The sequence below is a fragment of the Odontesthes bonariensis genome, chromosome 13, assembly GCF_027942865.1.
Source record: "Odontesthes bonariensis isolate fOdoBon6 chromosome 13, fOdoBon6.hap1, whole genome shotgun sequence".
NCBI lineage: Eukaryota > Metazoa > Chordata > Actinopteri > Atheriniformes > Atherinopsidae > Odontesthes > Odontesthes bonariensis.
Genome location: NC_134518.1, coordinates 22097608 through 22115647, shown reverse-complemented (window position 1 = coordinate 22115647; position 18040 = coordinate 22097608). Strand labels below are relative to the sequence as shown.

Genomic DNA, 18040 nt, shown 5'->3' with positions numbered 1-18040 from the left:
TCTGATAATCCACAAGTGCGCAACTGTGCAACTTTCAAATTGAAGTAGCTGAGGAAAGCTGCGCATGGTGCAGCTGATATTTGGCCTGCAATGCAACGCAAATGTGTTGCTTTAGTGTATATGGTACATTGGTTTTGGTTGGGCGTGTCCCTACACTTGTCTTCGCAGAACTCACAGTACAAGAATGGTTCAAGCACGAGTGAGGTCCTCTAACCTGGAGCATGTAGTAAGACCTTGGCTTCTCTTAAACATGACTTAAAAATGACATCTTGGAACTGGCTTTATGTTAACCTCAAATCATCAGTAACAATGCTTTACTAGCGTATTCCTCTTTGGCCTTGGGGCCCTATTGCTTTGCATCTTAAGACCACAAGATGAGTAGAACTCGAATCTTTGAGTATTGTGTGGTTGGGTGTGTGTTGTGTAGATCACTCTTTGTTTCAGATCATTCTCGTCTGTCCACTCCCGATCTCGCCTGCCTCTGAATGCAAAGCCATCTGTGGAAGCTGTCAGCAAATATGAGTGTCTCCCCCCCCCCTGAATGAAGTACCAATCCCCTGTGCGCTTGAGCTTAAATCTTGAATCCCCTGGCGTCCTTCGCAGAAGCCCGGCTGTCTGTGTGTTTGTGTGCCTTTTTCTTTTCCCTCTGGTTTCTCAGGTCAAATTGCCAAAAAATTATAGTCATCTGGGATGGCCCTAACCTGTGGAACACTGAGAATCCTGTCATTTTAAGATCAAGAGCTGCAAGCTTGTTTCTAATACTGCATCACTTCAGTCTCGTGGGTTCCAAGTTAAGTAATTTCGGTTCCCTTGATTTTTCTTTTTAACATATCATGGCTTTGATGTAACTCAACATATTGCATGCATCTCAGCTCTGCATAACATTTTATTTGCATTATGCAACATAATCATGAAATCGTTGTCAAAGGTTGCTGTAGTCTTTGGTCAGGGGTCTCTTTTTTGGGGGAGGGGTGGGCAAAACACTCTTTTCTCTCTCCCTTTCAGATTTCTCATTCAGCTTAACTTGCTACTGAGCCAGGCAACTTGCACATCTGCAGTGTCATGGGATGACTGGTACAACCAGCGTCTAGGGATCAGTCTTTGAAACGTTGGAAGAATTGAGTGTCACTGAGGAAGAATAGCTGTGGTAAAGGCTGCGGTCAACGATAACCACAATGAAATATTTCGTCATATTGGTAGTGTTTGGGAATTCTTGTAGGGGGGTGGGTGGGGTGGCTTAAATTGTCTTGTCTTTTTTTCCATTACAGCTGTAAACTTAGCAGGAAAGCCTTCACTGTTCACTTGATCTTCAAGTCCTGCCGCTTTGCAAAGGGAAACGGCTTTGAGGATGCTGGTATCGTGGCTTTGTTTATACAGATAAAACTGGATCACATGGAATCACTCGTACACCACTTCAATATCACTGTGGGGAAATTCTGGGGAATGGGGAAACGGCTTTCTGTCTTCTAGTTTCAGCCTCGTGATCGAGAGAAATCCCCATGCGGTGACAGGATAATGTAGCAGTTAGGGTTTTCTTTTCCTGGGGGAACAAACTCTGTTCCTTCAGGTTTTGCTTTTGCCCAAATTACAGCAATAACAAAAAAGCAAAAGACTCCGGTGGTGGCACTCCTGACATTGTCGGGACGGGGTTCAATTCCCTGCGGTGTCTTGCTTTTTAATATGCTTTGTGGGCAAAGCTGTGGCTGGAGGACTCGTATAGTAAATGATCAGTAACAACTGTTCCAGGATTGCACAAACTTGGTAAACATGGCTGAAGGAGGTGTGAAGTTTGATGTTGGAATATGCTGAAACATGTAAATGCATAATAAAGCTTTGTTAACCTGATCTACGTCATTTCATGCTGCTGCATTTATTATTTAAGGAAGATATTTGAAGGTTTGTTTAAAAAGACATGACAGATCTATGTCGTAGCTAAATATATTCGCACAAGAAGCCAAGTAAAACTATTATTGAAATGTTTGGAAAATATTCAGTTGCCTGAAGGACAGCTCATGCATTTAATCTTAAGACTCCTCCTGGAACAGTCATTGTTAAAGGTTCCCTCCATCAGTTTGACTCACTGGGGGTTGGGGTTAGATGGCTCTGACCAACAGATGGCTGCAAAGAAAAATGTTTTCCATCAAAAGGTTGAGCAATTGGAAGGATGTAAAAGAAAATAATTATGAACCACCTAATATGATCATCTTAACTGAAAATAAAGTTGTACGATGCAAACCGTTTCTTGCCGTTTCGAGTTGATAAAACAACTTCTATAGCCTTTATTTTTCTATATGTAAAAGTGCTGTTATGAAGGGCCAGTTAAAGCAGAGGCTGAGCATCCGGTCTGATGGGTATCATGAAACTGGAAACCGGTGCCTCCATTATACTGGCTCACAGGTTTGCACTAAGATCCAGTTGTGAGTATGCACGCACTCACTCATAGAGATGAAGGCCAATCTACTTCAGACTCGAAGAGGGATCCTGGTGCATGATTTATTGTGAGTTTCTTGTCTTTAACAGTCAAAATTATGTATAAGTATTAAAACCAGTGGTGGTGCAAGCTCCAATTATGTCAATTTTACATTTCAACTTCCCGTTAGAGCGGCTACTGGACTGGAGCTCGTGGCCTCTGTGCCATGATACTAAAGGTCTGATAGAACTTATTACATTGACAACATAAAGAACAATGGAAGGGTCCAGCGGGCTCAGGGCAGAACTGAGCTGTAGATCCAGTTTTATGATTAGAAAAGACAAAGAGGGGCGGTCGGTGGCGTAGTGGGTTAAGCAGCCGCCCCATGTACAGAGGCTACAGTCCAGCTGGCCCCAGTTCGAGTCCCGCACGGAGTGGCACCGTGCTGCGTGTCTTTCCCCTCTCTCTGCCCCCTGCTTCCTGTCTCTCTTGAACTGTCCTAACATTAAAGGCATAAAAAGACCCAAACAATACTTAAAGAAAAGACAAAGATTGACTAGTTTGGCCATAATGACGACATATATGTTTGGAAGAGTAAAGGTGAGGCAGTCGTTGCCTAAAAACACCACCAGCCATTAGGAAGGGTGGTGGTAGCATCATGCTGTGGGCTGGTTTGCTGCCAACGGACCTAGCAGATTGCACCGAGAGGATTTCAAAGTAAAGATGGACTTCCTCTGAATTATTGAGCATGACCTCAAACCGTCAGCTGGAAGGTTGAAATGTGAGCACAGCTGGACCAAGACCCAAAACACAAATCAGAAATGAACAAAGAAAAATGGTCCTCACTATAACATCTGGTCACGGTGGATATTTATCAAAATATCAAATGCTTCATCGTTGTTTTGAGCGGCTGTGTGTTCTTTAATCGATGACTGCAGCAACGTCAACGATAAATTAGACGCATACACCCAATTCTTTTCTTTTTTTTATATTGAGTTGAAATGGTTCAAAGAATACCTGAAAGCCTAAAATCACTGTGACGTTCATGTCCATGTGGATTGTAGGAAAACACATGACTGGAGGTGTATGTGTGAGACAGGAGAGTCCCAGCTCAGCACAGCTCCTGTTACACTGTTTTTTTTTTTTTTATGGCTTTTTCACAGACAGGTGATCATGCAGAGCGGCTTGTGTCTGTGAGCATCAACTTTTGTTGATGAGTGTTTGTGCAAGACTATTTCCAAGGCCCGAGTGATCCCGATCACACATTAAACATGTGGTGAACAAGTCACCTGCAACTACACGGATGATGATGTGAGACCTACATTAATGTTATTATGCTTTAGGTTTATATCTTAAACCAAAACATCTTTTTTGTCCTGATTGACCAGTTCAGGTTTGGGATAAATGAGTGTACTGTGCAAACTTTCATCCAACTATAATTGGGAGAACTATATATTTTGCTTCCAAGGATCCTTATTTTCATGTCATCTTTTATCTTTTTATCTTCTTGAGCAATAGTTCTCCAGGTTTTATAAAGGTCTTTCAGAGTTTTTCTTTGGACACTGGTTGTTTTTCCACTCATTTTCAATGCAGTTCTTGTACAAATTGTAGAGGGATATGTTTTTTCTGATTGTTAACCAATGTCACACTGACCTTTTAAATCGCTCAAGAATAAAACTTTTTTTAAAAATCATCCTTCTGTGTTTGTCTACACTCAAAACTGATCAAATAATCTATTTTAAATCAAGTTTTTTGGTACTTTTTTTCTTTTTCTCTGTCTGCCAAAGGTCACTAAAGACACAGTTTAACAGACATAAAAAGATTTGTATTTTTGCACCAACAAGGTGATTCCCAAAGAGCTATTAGCTGAACACTGAGCATATTTCAGCATGCTGGGCAGTGTGTCCTTAAAAATAAAAAGACTTGAAAACTGGACAAGTGGAGGACAAAAGATGAAGAGGCAGGCCTACAGCAGATGAACAGGATCTGAAAGTGATGTCCTTAAGAAAGAGGGGGAAAAAATCCAGCAAAGACCTGACACGGACCTGAGAGATGCATCTGGATCTTCAGCTGATCCATCTGCTGTTCACTGAAGCCTCATCAGAAATGGTCTCCATGGAAGGGTGGCTGTCAAGAAGCCGTTCTTAAGGAAGAGAAACAGGGACAAAAGGCTGAGCTATGCCAAATGACACAAGAAGTGGAAATAAAATCAGTGGCAACAGGTCTTATGGAAGGATGAATGAAGAGCCCAGACCTCAAACATTACTGAAACAGTGTGGGATCATCTTGACAGAGAACGCAACAAAAGGCAGAAAACATCCAAAGAAGAGCTTTGAAATGTCCTTCAAGAAGCCTGGAGAACTATTCCTGAAGACTCCTTAAAGAAATGAGAGGGAAGCTTGTCTAAGAGGGTTCACGCTGTGTTGAAGAATAAAATGTGAGCATACAAAATTTTGACTTTCAAGCTCATTAGAATTATACAAACTTGGCTCATGTACTGAATTTCCATTCATGCTGCACGTCTCAATGAATCGCTGCAGCCATTCCTTGTTTTCCAGGCAATCTATAAAGAAATGAGGGACAGCTCCAGACTTTTGACCAGTACTGTTCTTTGAAATTGTGTCAGTTAATACAAATGACCTGATCATATGTTTAGTAATAGTATTGTAACACAGAGGGTTAGAAAATTAACATTCGGAGTACATTCGGAGCACAGTTTATTATCATTTACCTTCTCAAAACAGCAGTGGTACAAACTCAAAAGTGTATAGTGTGTGTATAGACACAACATGCGTGATGCAGTCATTTCTGTGCACATTTTTGTGGCTAACTAATCAAACGGTTTTGTTTGATTAATTTGTTTATGTAAGTGATGGTTGAACCACTTTAAAAACTGACTGCTTGAGAGGAGAAAATCCCTTAAATATCTAATATCATGTAAATGACATTTAGAATAAGAAAATGAAACACAATCAATAAAAATGCAATTAATCATTTTTTTTATAATTTAGCAAAAGCATAAATACACATTATTTAGAATGTAGTCTGGGTTTATTATAGTTGCTTAATTCTCCTAAATTAATTGCTCACTCATCGTTATTTATTACTTAATAACAGTAAAGTTTAACTTCCATGGGATCGTCAGTTATTTATTCTCTTAATTTCCATCCTTTGGTGAACAAAGGACACTTCTCCAAAGTCAAGTCTCCTCATCATGATGAGTGAGGGTATTTTTCCTTGGTCAAATCTGATCTAAACTCATTTAAGAGAGGACTTGAACAGGCTTGTGGAACCAATGTTCAAAAGCAAAGTTCTCACGGAATCATTTCTCGTCCGTGCCATTTAGTGGTGCCTAGCCGTAATTAGCCTCCTCCAGGCAGTGTCGTTGTGTTTGTTTGATGAGGTGTGGAGGTTAGGTGAAATGTGGTCCTTTTTTGCCAGGGATCCCGTCAAAGACTTCGCTTATGAAATTCTCCCAGAGAGTCCAGAAAAGACTGGAATATGGACTCTTCATCGGGGGAAACGAAAGGTAAAAGCGACAGTCCGTCCCGGAGCCTCCGCTAACGCTTAGCGTTAGCTCGTTTGTTTACGGAGGCCTGTCAGCAGAACCAGCAAACACCAAAGCTTCGTTTGGCTTATTGGTTTGGTGTCAGACATGTGCGGGTCTTTTTCTGCTGTTGTTCAGCTCATTATGTGTCAGTGCCAGTTATGTTTTTCTGGTCTGCCCGTGTCTTCTTCGTGCTCTTCATCTCCGTGTTTGCTCAGTTAGACGGACACGCATTTCTCGCCACGTCACCCCGTTTTAGCCGAGTTATCATCTTTTATAGGAACTGGGTATAAGTTAATGCCCCCATCATATGTAGAAATGTTTTGGTCCACATAGAAGACGACACCAAATATACCCTGGTGTCGTGATTATTGCCGCCGAGAAGCTGCGACTAGCCAGTGATTGTCATCATCTTCACCACAGCAGAGCACCAACTTCCTCCTCTTCATCATCGTCACTCACGATTTTTTATTTTTTTCCTTTAACTAACACGTAATACAATAGCTTTTGATCTTTATTGTGATATGTGGCTAACTGCCTCAAATTGTCCCGTCAGACCACCGGAGAGCCGGTGTCTGTGCTCGTGTACGAGGTGGCTCAGGGGACAGAGCAGCAGACGCAGCTGGCCAAGGCTGCTTTCAAGAGAATGAAGACCCTGCGTCACCCTAACATTCTGGCCTACGTCGATGGACTGGAGGTATGCATCCGTTTTGTCTGAGTGAGTTTGCAGATATCCACTGTAGTTCCACACACGACCCACATCCTTTCTGTCTGGAGGCCAGCGGCCTGTCTCTGCCCTTTTGTTAAGTGTTCAGCTGTGTATCATCTGCTTCTTCTTTGCATGCTCATGTTCAGAGAGAGGTGAGTGCGAAACAGGCTTTGATATTCGTGAAGTTGTCTGTAAAATAGTGTAGCAGTAGTTAGTTTTTTTGTTTCCCCAATAATTAGGCAGCCACCAGGAAGTCGTATTTCTCCTTACTCCTACCATAAAGAGCTGTTGAATGCTTTTATACTGTGTGTGCAAGGCTGGGTTGATGTTTGTTTGCTTTAGCTGAGAATGTCGGGGTAATAATTCTTTGCGGACTTTTATTTCCTTTTCATATAAACTTGTGAGGCTTAAATGATTGTTATACAGTATCATCGTGTTGTTTATAGGTTGCTTAACCTCAACAATGAATTCACAAGACTTTGTTTATTTACTTACTGTCTCTCGGGTTACTGCCTTTACCAGCATCATGGTAGCGTGTCATACAATCAAAGGCACATCTTTTTATTTAAATTGGTACGCTATGTGATCTTGCTTTGCGTTTGTTACAGACAGACAAGAGCCTTTACCTGGTAACTGAGCAAGTGACACCTCTGGCAGTCCACCTGAAGACCCAGGCAGACAACGGTGGAGTTGGGGAGCTGGAGGTCTCCTGGGGACTGCACCAGATAGTGGTAAGAGGCTCTGTCATCTGATGGCGTACTCGAGCTGTTTTGGTTGGTCATCCTCTAGAAGCGGTCTCTAACCGTTTTCTGCCGTTTGTGTCCCATCACAGAAAGCTCTGAGTTTTCTGGTCAATGACTGCCACCTGCTTCATAACAACTTGGGCATATGGGCTGTTTTTGTGGACCGCGCTGGGGAGTGGAAGCTGGGCGCCCTCGATCATGTGGCCCCCGAGCAGGGTGACCCCAGCGGGGTCTCGCTACCCACCCCGAAAGCTGTTTACCCGGACATGGAAAAATACGACCCACCAGAGATGCCCAACAACAGTGGAGAGAAATGGTGAGGGTGGGGAGAAAAAAAAAAAGAAAGGAGGAGGAAAAAAAATATTTGTTTTAAGGTGCTCTTATTTATTTGTTTGTTTGTTTGTTTGTTGGTTGCAGGGCAGGGGAGGTGTGGCGCCTTGGCTGCCTGATTTGGGAGGTGTTCAATGGACCACTACCTCGCACTTCCTCCCTCCGCTCACTGGGAAAGGTTTGTCTTCTGGAACAACCAAGTTACTTATCACTGATTCCAGGGCATCTTGTCCATGATTCCATGCTTATTTGGCATGAAGTTGTGTTTTATTTGTCCTTTGTGATCTCAGATGTTTTAAACTTTAAATAGCACTGGAAATGATTGATGTGCTGATTATTTTCATTCTAGGATAAAACTTGGCTTTTATAAAGAAGGAGAATACTCAATGTGCAGATGCTTCATGGGTTTAAAAAATGAGTAATGACTTCTTTGTGGTGTTGAAAAGGATTTTTCAGAGTTCTCTTGTCCTTTTTGTGTCCACAGATCCCCAAGGCACTGGTTCCCCATTACTGTGAGCTGGTTGGGGCCAATCCCCGGGCTCGGCCAAACCCAGCCCGCTTTCTCCAGAACTGCAGAGCATCTGGTGGATTCCTCAACAACAGCTTTGTGGAGAGCAACCTTTTCCTTGAAGAGATCCAGGTTCACAAACTCGCATATTGCTTGTATTTGACTTATCCATGCGTTTCCAACACGTCAACACAAACGGTTGTTGTGTAAGCAACGTAACATAGTTTATAAAACTCAAAGACTCTCCCTAAATCGGCATTCTGCAGATCAAGGAGTCAGCTGAGAAGCAGCAGTTCTTCCAGGATCTTAGCGACAATCTGGACTCGTTCCCTGAAGACTTCTGTAAACACAAGGTCCTGCCTCAACTGCTCACTGCGTTTGAGTTTGGCAACGCAGGCGCTGTCGTCCTCACGCCGCTCTTCAAGGTAGGTCCTCGTCTCCACTGGCAACTTTCACCCCTTAAAAAAAAAAAACATCGCACAGAATCTGTATCTTTCTGTCTGCCAGGTGGGGAAGTTCCTGTCAGCAGAAGAATACCAACAGAAGATTATTCCTGTGATTGTGAAGATGTTTTCCTCCACAGACCGAGCTATGAGGATACGACTCCTGCAGCAGGTATTTCATATGGACCCGTGGAAGTAATCTGCGTTCACACGCAGGGATGAATTAGATTTCACGGACACATCGAGGCAAAGTTGTGTTTGATATTTTGTAGCCTGAAAAGAGAAATATCTGTTTAAAAGTAGGTAGATGGACCACAGTTATTCAACTACACCCAGAACAACTGTATTTCAGTCTGTGTTAAAGGATAAAAGCTTTTATTCAGTCTTGCGTTCTTCTGTCTTTTTGTCTCTCTTTCTCAGATGGAGCAGTTTATTCAGTATCTCAACGAGGCAGCAGTTAATACCCAGATTTTCCCGCACGTTGTTCACGGCTTTACAGACACCAACCCCGCCATCAGAGAACAGACTGTTAAGGTAGTTTTTACGGACTTGAACACATCCAGGTGTTAATTTCTCATTTCTCCAGATATAACTCTTATCTTTTATTCCCCCCCCCCCCCCCCCCCCCTTCATCTTCTGCAGTCTATGTTGCTGTTGGCTCCGAAGCTGAATGAGACTAACCTGAACCAAGAGCTGATGCGTCACTTCGCCCGGCTGCAGGCCAGAGATGAGCAAGGCCCCATCCGGTGCAACACGACCGTCTGTCTTGGAAAAATCGCCTCCTACCTCAACGCCGGGGTAAAGCATTTCACACAGTTTCCCACATTTCACGTTAAGAACACAAAACCAAAGCCGAGCGAGGAATTTGATTGCCCTTCTCTCCACAGACTCGACAGCGTGTTCTGATCTCAGCCTTCTCTCGAGCCACTAAAGACCCGTTCCCCGCTTCACGCTCCGCTGGCGTACTGGGCTTCGCTGCTACACACAACTACTACAGCATCACAGAGATCGCTGGCCGAATCCTGCCCACGCTCTGTGCCGTTACTGTTGACCCCGATAAGAGCGTCAGGGATCAGGTGATCAACTGCTGCACAATGTTTATTATGGCCTGTTCTCCTAGCAGCCAACTGTTTGCTTTGTGTTTTGGTTGCTCAACATTTAAGATCATCAAAAGATTTAAAATGGTCTTACTTTTAGTCGTTACAGCCGCCTATATAGATGGTAAGTTTAGCTATGATGGCGACGACTGATTCAAGCTAGTGTTTTATTTCATGTATTGAATAATATCAGTGTATTAATCACTGTAATTGTGTATCACATGACTGTGCTCACATGCAGTGACATAAGATTGTGACTGAACGCCTGCCGGCTTTATAATGCTCTTTACTGTTTCTTTCTCAAGTCGCTTAAACAAAGTAACAGAAGCTGTAAGCGACGAAGAAAAAGAAAAACATCTGTTTTCTGAAAGAAAAAGGGAAACGCCTCATTATTGACCGCTTTTTGTGGTCTCTTTAGATTTTTGTTTGCTTCTCTTATCAGGATGTGCCCGCTTGTGTTTTTCTCTCTGTCAGGCATTCAAAGCCATCAAGAGTTTCCTTTCCAAGCTGGAGGCTGTGTCAGAAGATCCAACCAAGCTGGCTGAGATCGGTACGTTAGAAACTGTACTGAGCTGCAGAGTCTCTCCTCTACATTCATGTCCTCTACTTTCTTCTCCCCTTTTCTCAGGAGAAGAAACAAATACTTTTTGACTGAATTAACCCCCTAAAAGCCCTTGTTGCTTACTGTGTAAGCTGCTTTTTGGGGAAACCTTACATGAATTACCATCTGGAACATTCAACTTGTTGTGGAGTTCCTTTCATTCACCCTTGAATGCAGCATGAAAACAATTTTAATGAAATGAAAATGATGACCGAGAGGTCAGATAAATTTCTAAATTAAATGAAGTTGCAGATTGTTTAGTGGTTACGGTGCTCTAAAATGCAAGCATTTTTTTAATAACTCCCTGGTGTTATCACACCTTCTGCCGGGTATTACCAAAGAACAAGAAACAACAGAATTAACCACATTTATCTCTCCACAGAAATGGACTAACTCACACTTTTAAAGTTCCTAAAACATAACAGATATGTTGTTTTTTAGATTATTCAGAGCTTACTGGATTAAGTCTCATGATGCTTTTTTTTTTTTTTTCTGTGGTTATTTCTATAATCGTAACATACAAAAACCCACTCTGTCCGGTCTCTCTTGCAGAGAAGGATGTTGAGGCATGTGCTCAGCCTGCAGGGGCCTCCTCCAGTTGGGCCGGCTGGGCCGTGACCGGCGTGTCTTCTCTAACTTCTAAGCTTATTCGCAACACTCCAGGGACAGAAGGGGGCGCAGCAGCTGAGGGCAGCGCGCCTGCAAACACCACCAGTCCCACCAGTGCTACTGATGCAGCACCTGCACCTGGTAAAAATGTGTTTGATTCGACATGAATGAAATTAACTAAAGGTTGCTTTCACGTGTTATTTATTTCAGCCTTAAATCGTAATTTAAGTATTATTAAATTCATCCCCGGTATTTTATCTGAAACCACATTATTTGCTTCTTTTATTCTCAGGTTCAGAAGATAAAGCTCCACAAGCCTCTCTGACTCCGCATGCTGCTTCTGGTTGTGCTAACCAATCACAGACTGTTGAAGTCACAGACAATGATGAGCCAGTAGGGGACCGCTGGGATGAAGAGGAGGACTGGGGGAGTTTGGAGGTAGAATTATTACTCATGCATTTCTATACATACATTTCTATATATATATATATGTTAGATTTCTTCCTACATCATAGTCATTTCAGATCTCATAAACTGATGACTATTTTTCTCCAGGAGCCAGAGAAATCTCAACCTGAAGACTGGAACACTGACTGGTCAGGAATGGCATCATCCAAAAAGAAGGCCAGTGACAGAGGAGTATGTGCCTTTTTGTTTGGCGTCCACGATACAATGCTGTCTTTTGTGATAATCACCTTCATTGCAGTTTTTGCTCTCCGATGCGTAGGTGGGTCGGTCGTCCGCTTCCGTGGCGGTAAAAAAGCAGAGCTCTGACTGGAGCAGCTCGGGCTGGGACGCCGACGACAGCTGGTCCAACGAGAAGGAAGGCCAAGGTCAGAGCTCTGCTGGAGAGGAGGGCTGGGGCAACGACTGGGGGGAGGAGGAGACCGACACGACCTCGGCCAATGCCACGCTGCCCCTGCCCGAGGGGGTGCGGTTAGCCAGCGAGTACAACTGGGACAGCAGCAACGCCGGGAAAGGGGCGTCTCAGAATGACCTGTTCGCCAGCGTGTCTCAGAGAAACACTGCCACCAACACGGTGAGAATAAAAGGAAATAAAAATCACTGAATAGGATGTTTGAAAAAAAATCTAAATAAAAATCCATCCAAACATTTTTATTAATTAATAAAGAAATTGTACTTTTATCACTTTGTTCGATAGCTCAAGTGTTAATTTAGCCTCCGATTTAGAAGAATAGAGGAGGAGCTGATGCAAGAAGATGTTTAAATAATAATAACTAACTTAGCTAAAAACTTTATTTACATTCTGAATATCACAATATGTTAAACATTTATCTAATTGGTCAAAAAAACAGCAAATAAGGGGATAAAATACAGTCAGGAATATGTTAAGTGTTATCACTTTATTTTCACAGCATGTGTGTGTATAACATGTGAGGAAGCTTTTCTGTTCACTTGTAACATTCTGATAGAACAAGAGGACACCCAGAACAGTTGCAGAAAGGACTTTTATCAGCACACAGTTGAAGGATTCTCAACATAACCACTTAATTTAGCTGCACTCACCTGTTGAATACTCGGCACGAGCGGTGAAATCAGTCCTCAAACAGCTTTAAAAGAACCAACTTAGGTGAATAATGATAGACGAGATTGTTTTTTTTACAGCAGTCTGGCCTGAATCAGCCAACTGAAATCTGAGGAATGGGCGCCTGCTCAGTGCAGTCTTTGTGATCTTCTCTCCATGGCAGGCAGGAGAAGGCTGGGGTGCAGAGCCAACAGGAGACTGGGGAGCTGAGGAGAGCTGGGAGTCTGTCGATGGAAGCCAGGGTAAGTCCTTTAACTGGGTTCACTTTGGGACAGGAAGACATCTTGCATCTGCATTCCTTAACCATTTGAATTTCTCTGTAGGGAATAAGGTGATTTTTTTTTTTTTTTTTTTTTATCTGACTATTAGTGCAGCTCTGAATCACTTAACCGTCTATTTGTTTTGCCGCACAGGTCTAAGCAAGGCGGAGCTGTCCAAAAAGAAACGGGAGGAGAGGAGGAAAGAGCTGGAGGCGAAACGTGCAGAACGTAAAGCTGCCAAAGGTCCTCTGAAACTAGGTGCACGCAAGCTGGACTGATTCAGGTGGAACAGGGAGGACCATGGGCCGCCCATGGGATGGAGAGTCTGCATTCCAAAAGTAAAAGACCAGAAAGACGTGACGGCAGTAAAGAAAACTGAACTTTATCAAAGAGGCTGGGTGGATGAGCAAAGGAGAACACTACTGTTGGTCAGCAGGTGGCTTCCATAGGGTTGGATTTCCTCCTTCCTGATAAAGATGAAAATCCAGAGACTTGAGGCGCTGCAGTTAGTTATTTTGTTTTGTTTGTTTTTTTTTTTAATTCGTGACTCTTAAAGATACCATTGTACATACATGTATATAACAGGTGTGTCTCATCTTAAAAGAAATCGCACTTTTTTAAAAAAGAAAAGAGAAATATATATAATAGAATTTCTGAATCCAACCCGTATTACTATGCTGAAGGTTCTTCATTACAAACTGTATGCATACACAGTGGATATGACTGTTTTGAGTTCAGCTGTCACAGATTCAAGACTTCAGATCAGACCATGCATGCACTTGTGTGTCCGTGCAGCCCAGCAAAAGGCCTCAGTGTGGCAAGAAATTACTAATGTGTTTTAATTTGCACGTATAATGCTGTGCTTGACTTAAACGACCACCAGAGGGGACGCAGCTGTTTGGCCGCAGAAGTGTAAATGGAAGAGAAAAAAAACGTGCACTCGGGATACATAATGGAGCAGCTTGGCAATGGAAAAATGTTAAACTGAAGACTGGAATCATTTTTCTGTCTCCTGTTAGGTGTAGTGCTGTGGTGGAAGGTGTCTGAAATCACACGAGTTTTATGTTGATGTCTGTTGTGGGGCTCTTTGTGTTCGTATCTGTATAATCCTGCAGGGGTCACTTAAAGAAGCATGGGAGGAAACTTAAAATGTATCAATCAATCATTTTAGTTAGTACTCAGAGTGGTATGGGTATATGAAAAGCCTCTTGTACTCTTTATTTGTGCCTTTTTTTTTAGTTACAGATCTGTTCTGTCTGATCAAAATCCAAGAACTCCAAATTTGAAAAGTGGACCTTTGAAATAACAGCAAGGTGTTTTTTTTTTTTGTTTTGTTTTTAATTAAAGCTTTCAGTGTAACATTGTATTCCTTGTTAAATGCCACATTACTAGGCTTGGTTGTTACTAGCCATACAAACTGCTTTACACAGGCGCTAGCTGCCACTGTTAAAGCCATCCCCACAGCAGCTACGGTACCGGTTTTGGTTGCTCAGGGCGGGACATGCAAGGAGCTGCTGTGTTCACCCGATCAAGGCCAGGTGCAATGCTTCACAGAGTATCCAAATCATGTAGCATGTGAGCTGTTCTCAAATAAAAACAAATATGAACTTAAGTTTCTTCTTTAAATTTTGATACAGCCCGTGCCTTAAATCCTTAGGCTCTCTTTTCCAGTTTTTCCGACTGTGTTTCCATGGTAACATTAAATAGTGACACCAGCTGGACACAAGTAAGGAAGCAGTAACTAACGATTGAAATACTTTGTAGTGCCTGTTGACTGCTTGCACATGAAGAACTTTGGGGACATTTTGTTGTTTGTAACGTTCACCCTGAAGCAAGGACATATGAATGAGTTTAACATTGTGGGGGTGGGACACATATCAGAAACCTGACAGATACGTCCTAAATGAATGCGCACAAATGCGCCTCTCTCCAAGTTCCTACGCCTATGCGGCTGACTCGTGTATGATATAAACTCGTGTCAGCAACAGCCAGCATAACAGTGGGACCAAGTGTCTGGACCGGGTTCCGCAACCGCACTCGTGCCACGCTTTGGTGTGGGTGGTTCTCCTAACTTTGACTACAGGCTCCTGTACGGCCTGTACCCCTCTGGAATCTACAGCACCTTCAGGGCAAAGACTACTTTCAGGACGTCCACTACTTGAAGGAGCATATTGCTGACGACCATGGTTCTGGGCAGCAGAAAAAGTTCTTCCCAAGTGCCCGCTGGAGCTGAACATGATGTGCAGAGGGTATGTTGAGAGAGCGGTACCTGCAAATGATGTCTTTATCTCAATGCTTGAACTTACGTGGTTCTCTGTTTCAGATTGGGAAGCTGAGTCCCACCCGCATAAGAAGATTCTTTTTAGTCTTTGAATAAAATCTTGTCAAATGATCTAGCCTCAGGATGATTGACTGAGGGGAACGATGGCCTGTGTACACCATCTGGGTTAAACCCAAATGGCAGGCATCGCCTGTCATACTTGACTCGGACGTTCTGCTTTTGGTTTAGAACATGGCCTCTCAAAGCTCTGCATCTTGAGGGGGATTGCTATGGAAGTGTTGTCAAATAGTTGCATGCTTTGCTCAATTGACCATAGGGATCGGGTACAGCATCCTCTACAGACATTTCTCTACACCTGTACATGGTAGCTGGACACAACTCTTTCCATGCAGTGCACTCTTGAAATTGGTACAGCTTTGTGCCACCACGTAACTCCGTGCACAGATTGCTCATTGCTGAGTGCACAGCAGCCAACCTGAGGGCTTGCCCACCAAACTGATGTGCTTGAAATACTTGACTGGAGACTTGATTCTCAAATATTCTTCTGCAGTCTTAGGCAGTCTGGTCATGTGGTGACCTTGCCCAGGTTTTTATTTTTTTTTCCAAACCCTGTAGAGGAAAAGCTAAAGTAATGGCTAGTCGGTGGGTAATGAATGCAATTCCTGTCTTGCCACAGGCTCAAGTTCTGGCCACTCTAGTATTGTGCTTTAATAGGCAACTGGTTGCCTTTCCACTCTGTAATGGCAGGTTCTGCAATTGTGCCTGTACATGTCCATTGATGATGCATACTCTGAATTTCAACTATTAAATGGGAAGTCAAATATCCAGTTGGTATCCTGGGTAAGCTTTATCGAGTCCTTGTACAGTTGGATATGTACATGGTTTACTAAGTAAATGTAAAATCCTTCATTTGCTTTTCCGCTCGAACTCGCTGAGCAAAGTATTGGTAGAATTAATGGTGCTCTCCAAGTATCCAGCTCGTCATTTGGCTTTCAAATTTCTAGCCAGCAGTCTAATCTCATAAGCGATCCAGGCATGATCTAAGCGAGAGGATGTGTTGCTGATGCCATTGAAGAAAAATAAATAATTGTTTTGAAGACCAGTTTGTCTAAGAATCTTTTGAATTCTTAAGCCTCAAATTCTCAATTGGCCTATTTGACTTGACGGTTTTTCCTGTCTTGTACACTAACGCTTGTGATGTTTTCTTTATTGCTGAGTTGATATTTTACTGTTATCTGCAAATGGCTTTTATTAGTGTAGTCATTTTACAATTCTTGTATTTTATTTAATTCCCTGTTTGTCCTTTTCAATTGCTATATCAAAAAATGAGTTACATTTTGCTTGAAAAATGCTATATAAAGTCACAAATTCCTGAAATGCTCAGAGAAAGTCTTAGAGGGGACATCTTGTGGTAAAATAATCTTTCACTTAAATACTATCTATTATCTATTACAACAAAGTATATGCTATATTCTACATGATTTTTTATGAATTTTTATGTTGTAGAGTTGTGAATTTATTTTATCAATGGAGAAATTGATCAGCCTTGCTTTGTTGTCTACAGTAGTAGATCAACTCTCATCTTACTTTGAAGCTCCCAGATCAAGGAAGTGACGTTGACGCAGCTTTAGCAGCAGAGAAGCTATTAGGCTTGTGTTGATAATAATAAACTCCTGGACTATGTACAAACTTCAAAATGCATCGTTTTGTGAGTACAGACCATATTTGTACTACTGTAGAAGTTTGGTGTCATGGCATGTGATTTTAGTGTGGTAATTTTGGAGATACTGCCAGGTTCCATTAGCGCTTGTACTAAGCTATTCGGGATAACTCAGTAACTCAGCTGATGTTCAGCCAATATCGAAAAAACTTCGGGTGGGCTACTTGGCTGGATATCACGGTTCAAATGACCCTAGGGTGAATCTACTCCGGACTATCACTTTAAAGCACTTTAGACAACAGTCTAGATTCACACAAATGATTCTTTACATCAAACATTTACAAAGAAACGTCAGAGGAAGAAAAAAATGGTGTGATCTTTGCGAGTTGTGGTAACACTTTCATCGTGTGAGAATATTAAGAGACACAACTGTGAATACTTATTAGCTTATTAAGTATTGGCTAATGGAGAGTCCTACTTTGACTTCAAAGTTGTTTATATTCAATGCACCTGGCTGGCATTATTTCTTCATGCAGTTAAAAATGACCATTTCTGTTTGGATTCATTTCTTTAGAAATATTAGAAAAGATTCCCACTCACAACCTCCAATATATTATCTTAACTTCATAGGAAAGCCTCTTAGTAGAAATCACCTTGGCACTTTGTCTACTTTGTGCTCATTGTGGAAATTCTAAACTTGGTAGAAAAGGTGGAAATCGCTCCATTTTCCTGTTACATCACAGATATTCAGGTATTAATTAGGCAGTTGAGGTAAAGCGTGACATTAAAAGGATAAACCCTCCCACACACGTATGTGGTTGGACACACACACCCCACATATGCTTCCAGCTAGCACGCCACTCCCTTCAGACCCATTGGCACAGTATTTGGCACGACGAGATCTTGTTATGTCAGGTCTGTACCAATATGATGATAAGCCGGAGAATTTCCGTGCATGGCAGTCCTCATTCACCAACGCAGTGGCTGAAGTCCAATTCACAGCAACACAAGAACTAGATCTCATGACCAAGTGGTTAGGGAAAGAGTCTGATGAACAAGTGAGACGCATACTCTCAGTGCATGTCAACAATGCCAATCTAGCTCTACGTAGAGCATGGGAGAGGCTGCGCGACTGCCATGCCGCCCCTGAAATAATTGAGCAGTCACTGTTCCAGAGGTTAGACAGCTTTCCAAGGATTTCGGCCAAAGATCACACCAAATTACGTGAACTTGGAGATTTGCTCATGGAGATACAAGGCGCCAAGGAGGATGGATATCTCACTGGGCTGTTGTATC

The 18040-nt window shown here is 42.5% G+C and overlaps 1 protein-coding gene across 1 annotated transcript; it reads left to right on the top strand.

Annotated features, from left to right (window-relative positions):
- Positions 1-5755: 5755 nt before the first annotated feature.
- Positions 5756-14415, top strand: scyl1 (SCY1-like, kinase-like 1). Its single transcript, XM_075481567.1, has 18 exons — positions 5756-5939; positions 6514-6654; positions 7275-7397; positions 7499-7725; positions 7827-7917; positions 8224-8379; positions 8514-8672; positions 8755-8862; positions 9111-9224; positions 9333-9488; positions 9578-9766; positions 10262-10337; positions 10941-11138; positions 11290-11435; positions 11553-11636; positions 11725-12036; positions 12707-12785; positions 12957-14415. Exons 1-18 carry the CDS (start codon positions 5832-5834, stop codon positions 13079-13081), a joined length of 2592 nt encoding a protein of 863 aa, XP_075337682.1. The 5' UTR covers positions 5756-5831; the 3' UTR covers positions 13082-14415.
- Positions 14416-18040: the final 3625 nt, after the last annotated feature.

Bases quoted from the DNA above. Each gene is read 5' to 3' on its own strand.
- scyl1 (XM_075481567.1), top strand. From the start codon at position 5,832: ATGTGGTCCTTTTTTGCCAGGGATCCCGTCAAAGACTTCGCTTATGAA. The intron at 9,767-10,261 runs GTGATCAACTGC...TCTCTCTGTCAG, and splicing joins ATAAGAGCGTCAGGGATCAG to GCATTCAAAGCCATCAAGAG. The intron at 11,436-11,552 runs GTAGAATTATTA...ATTTTTCTCCAG, and splicing joins AGGACTGGGGGAGTTTGGAG to GAGCCAGAGAAATCTCAACC.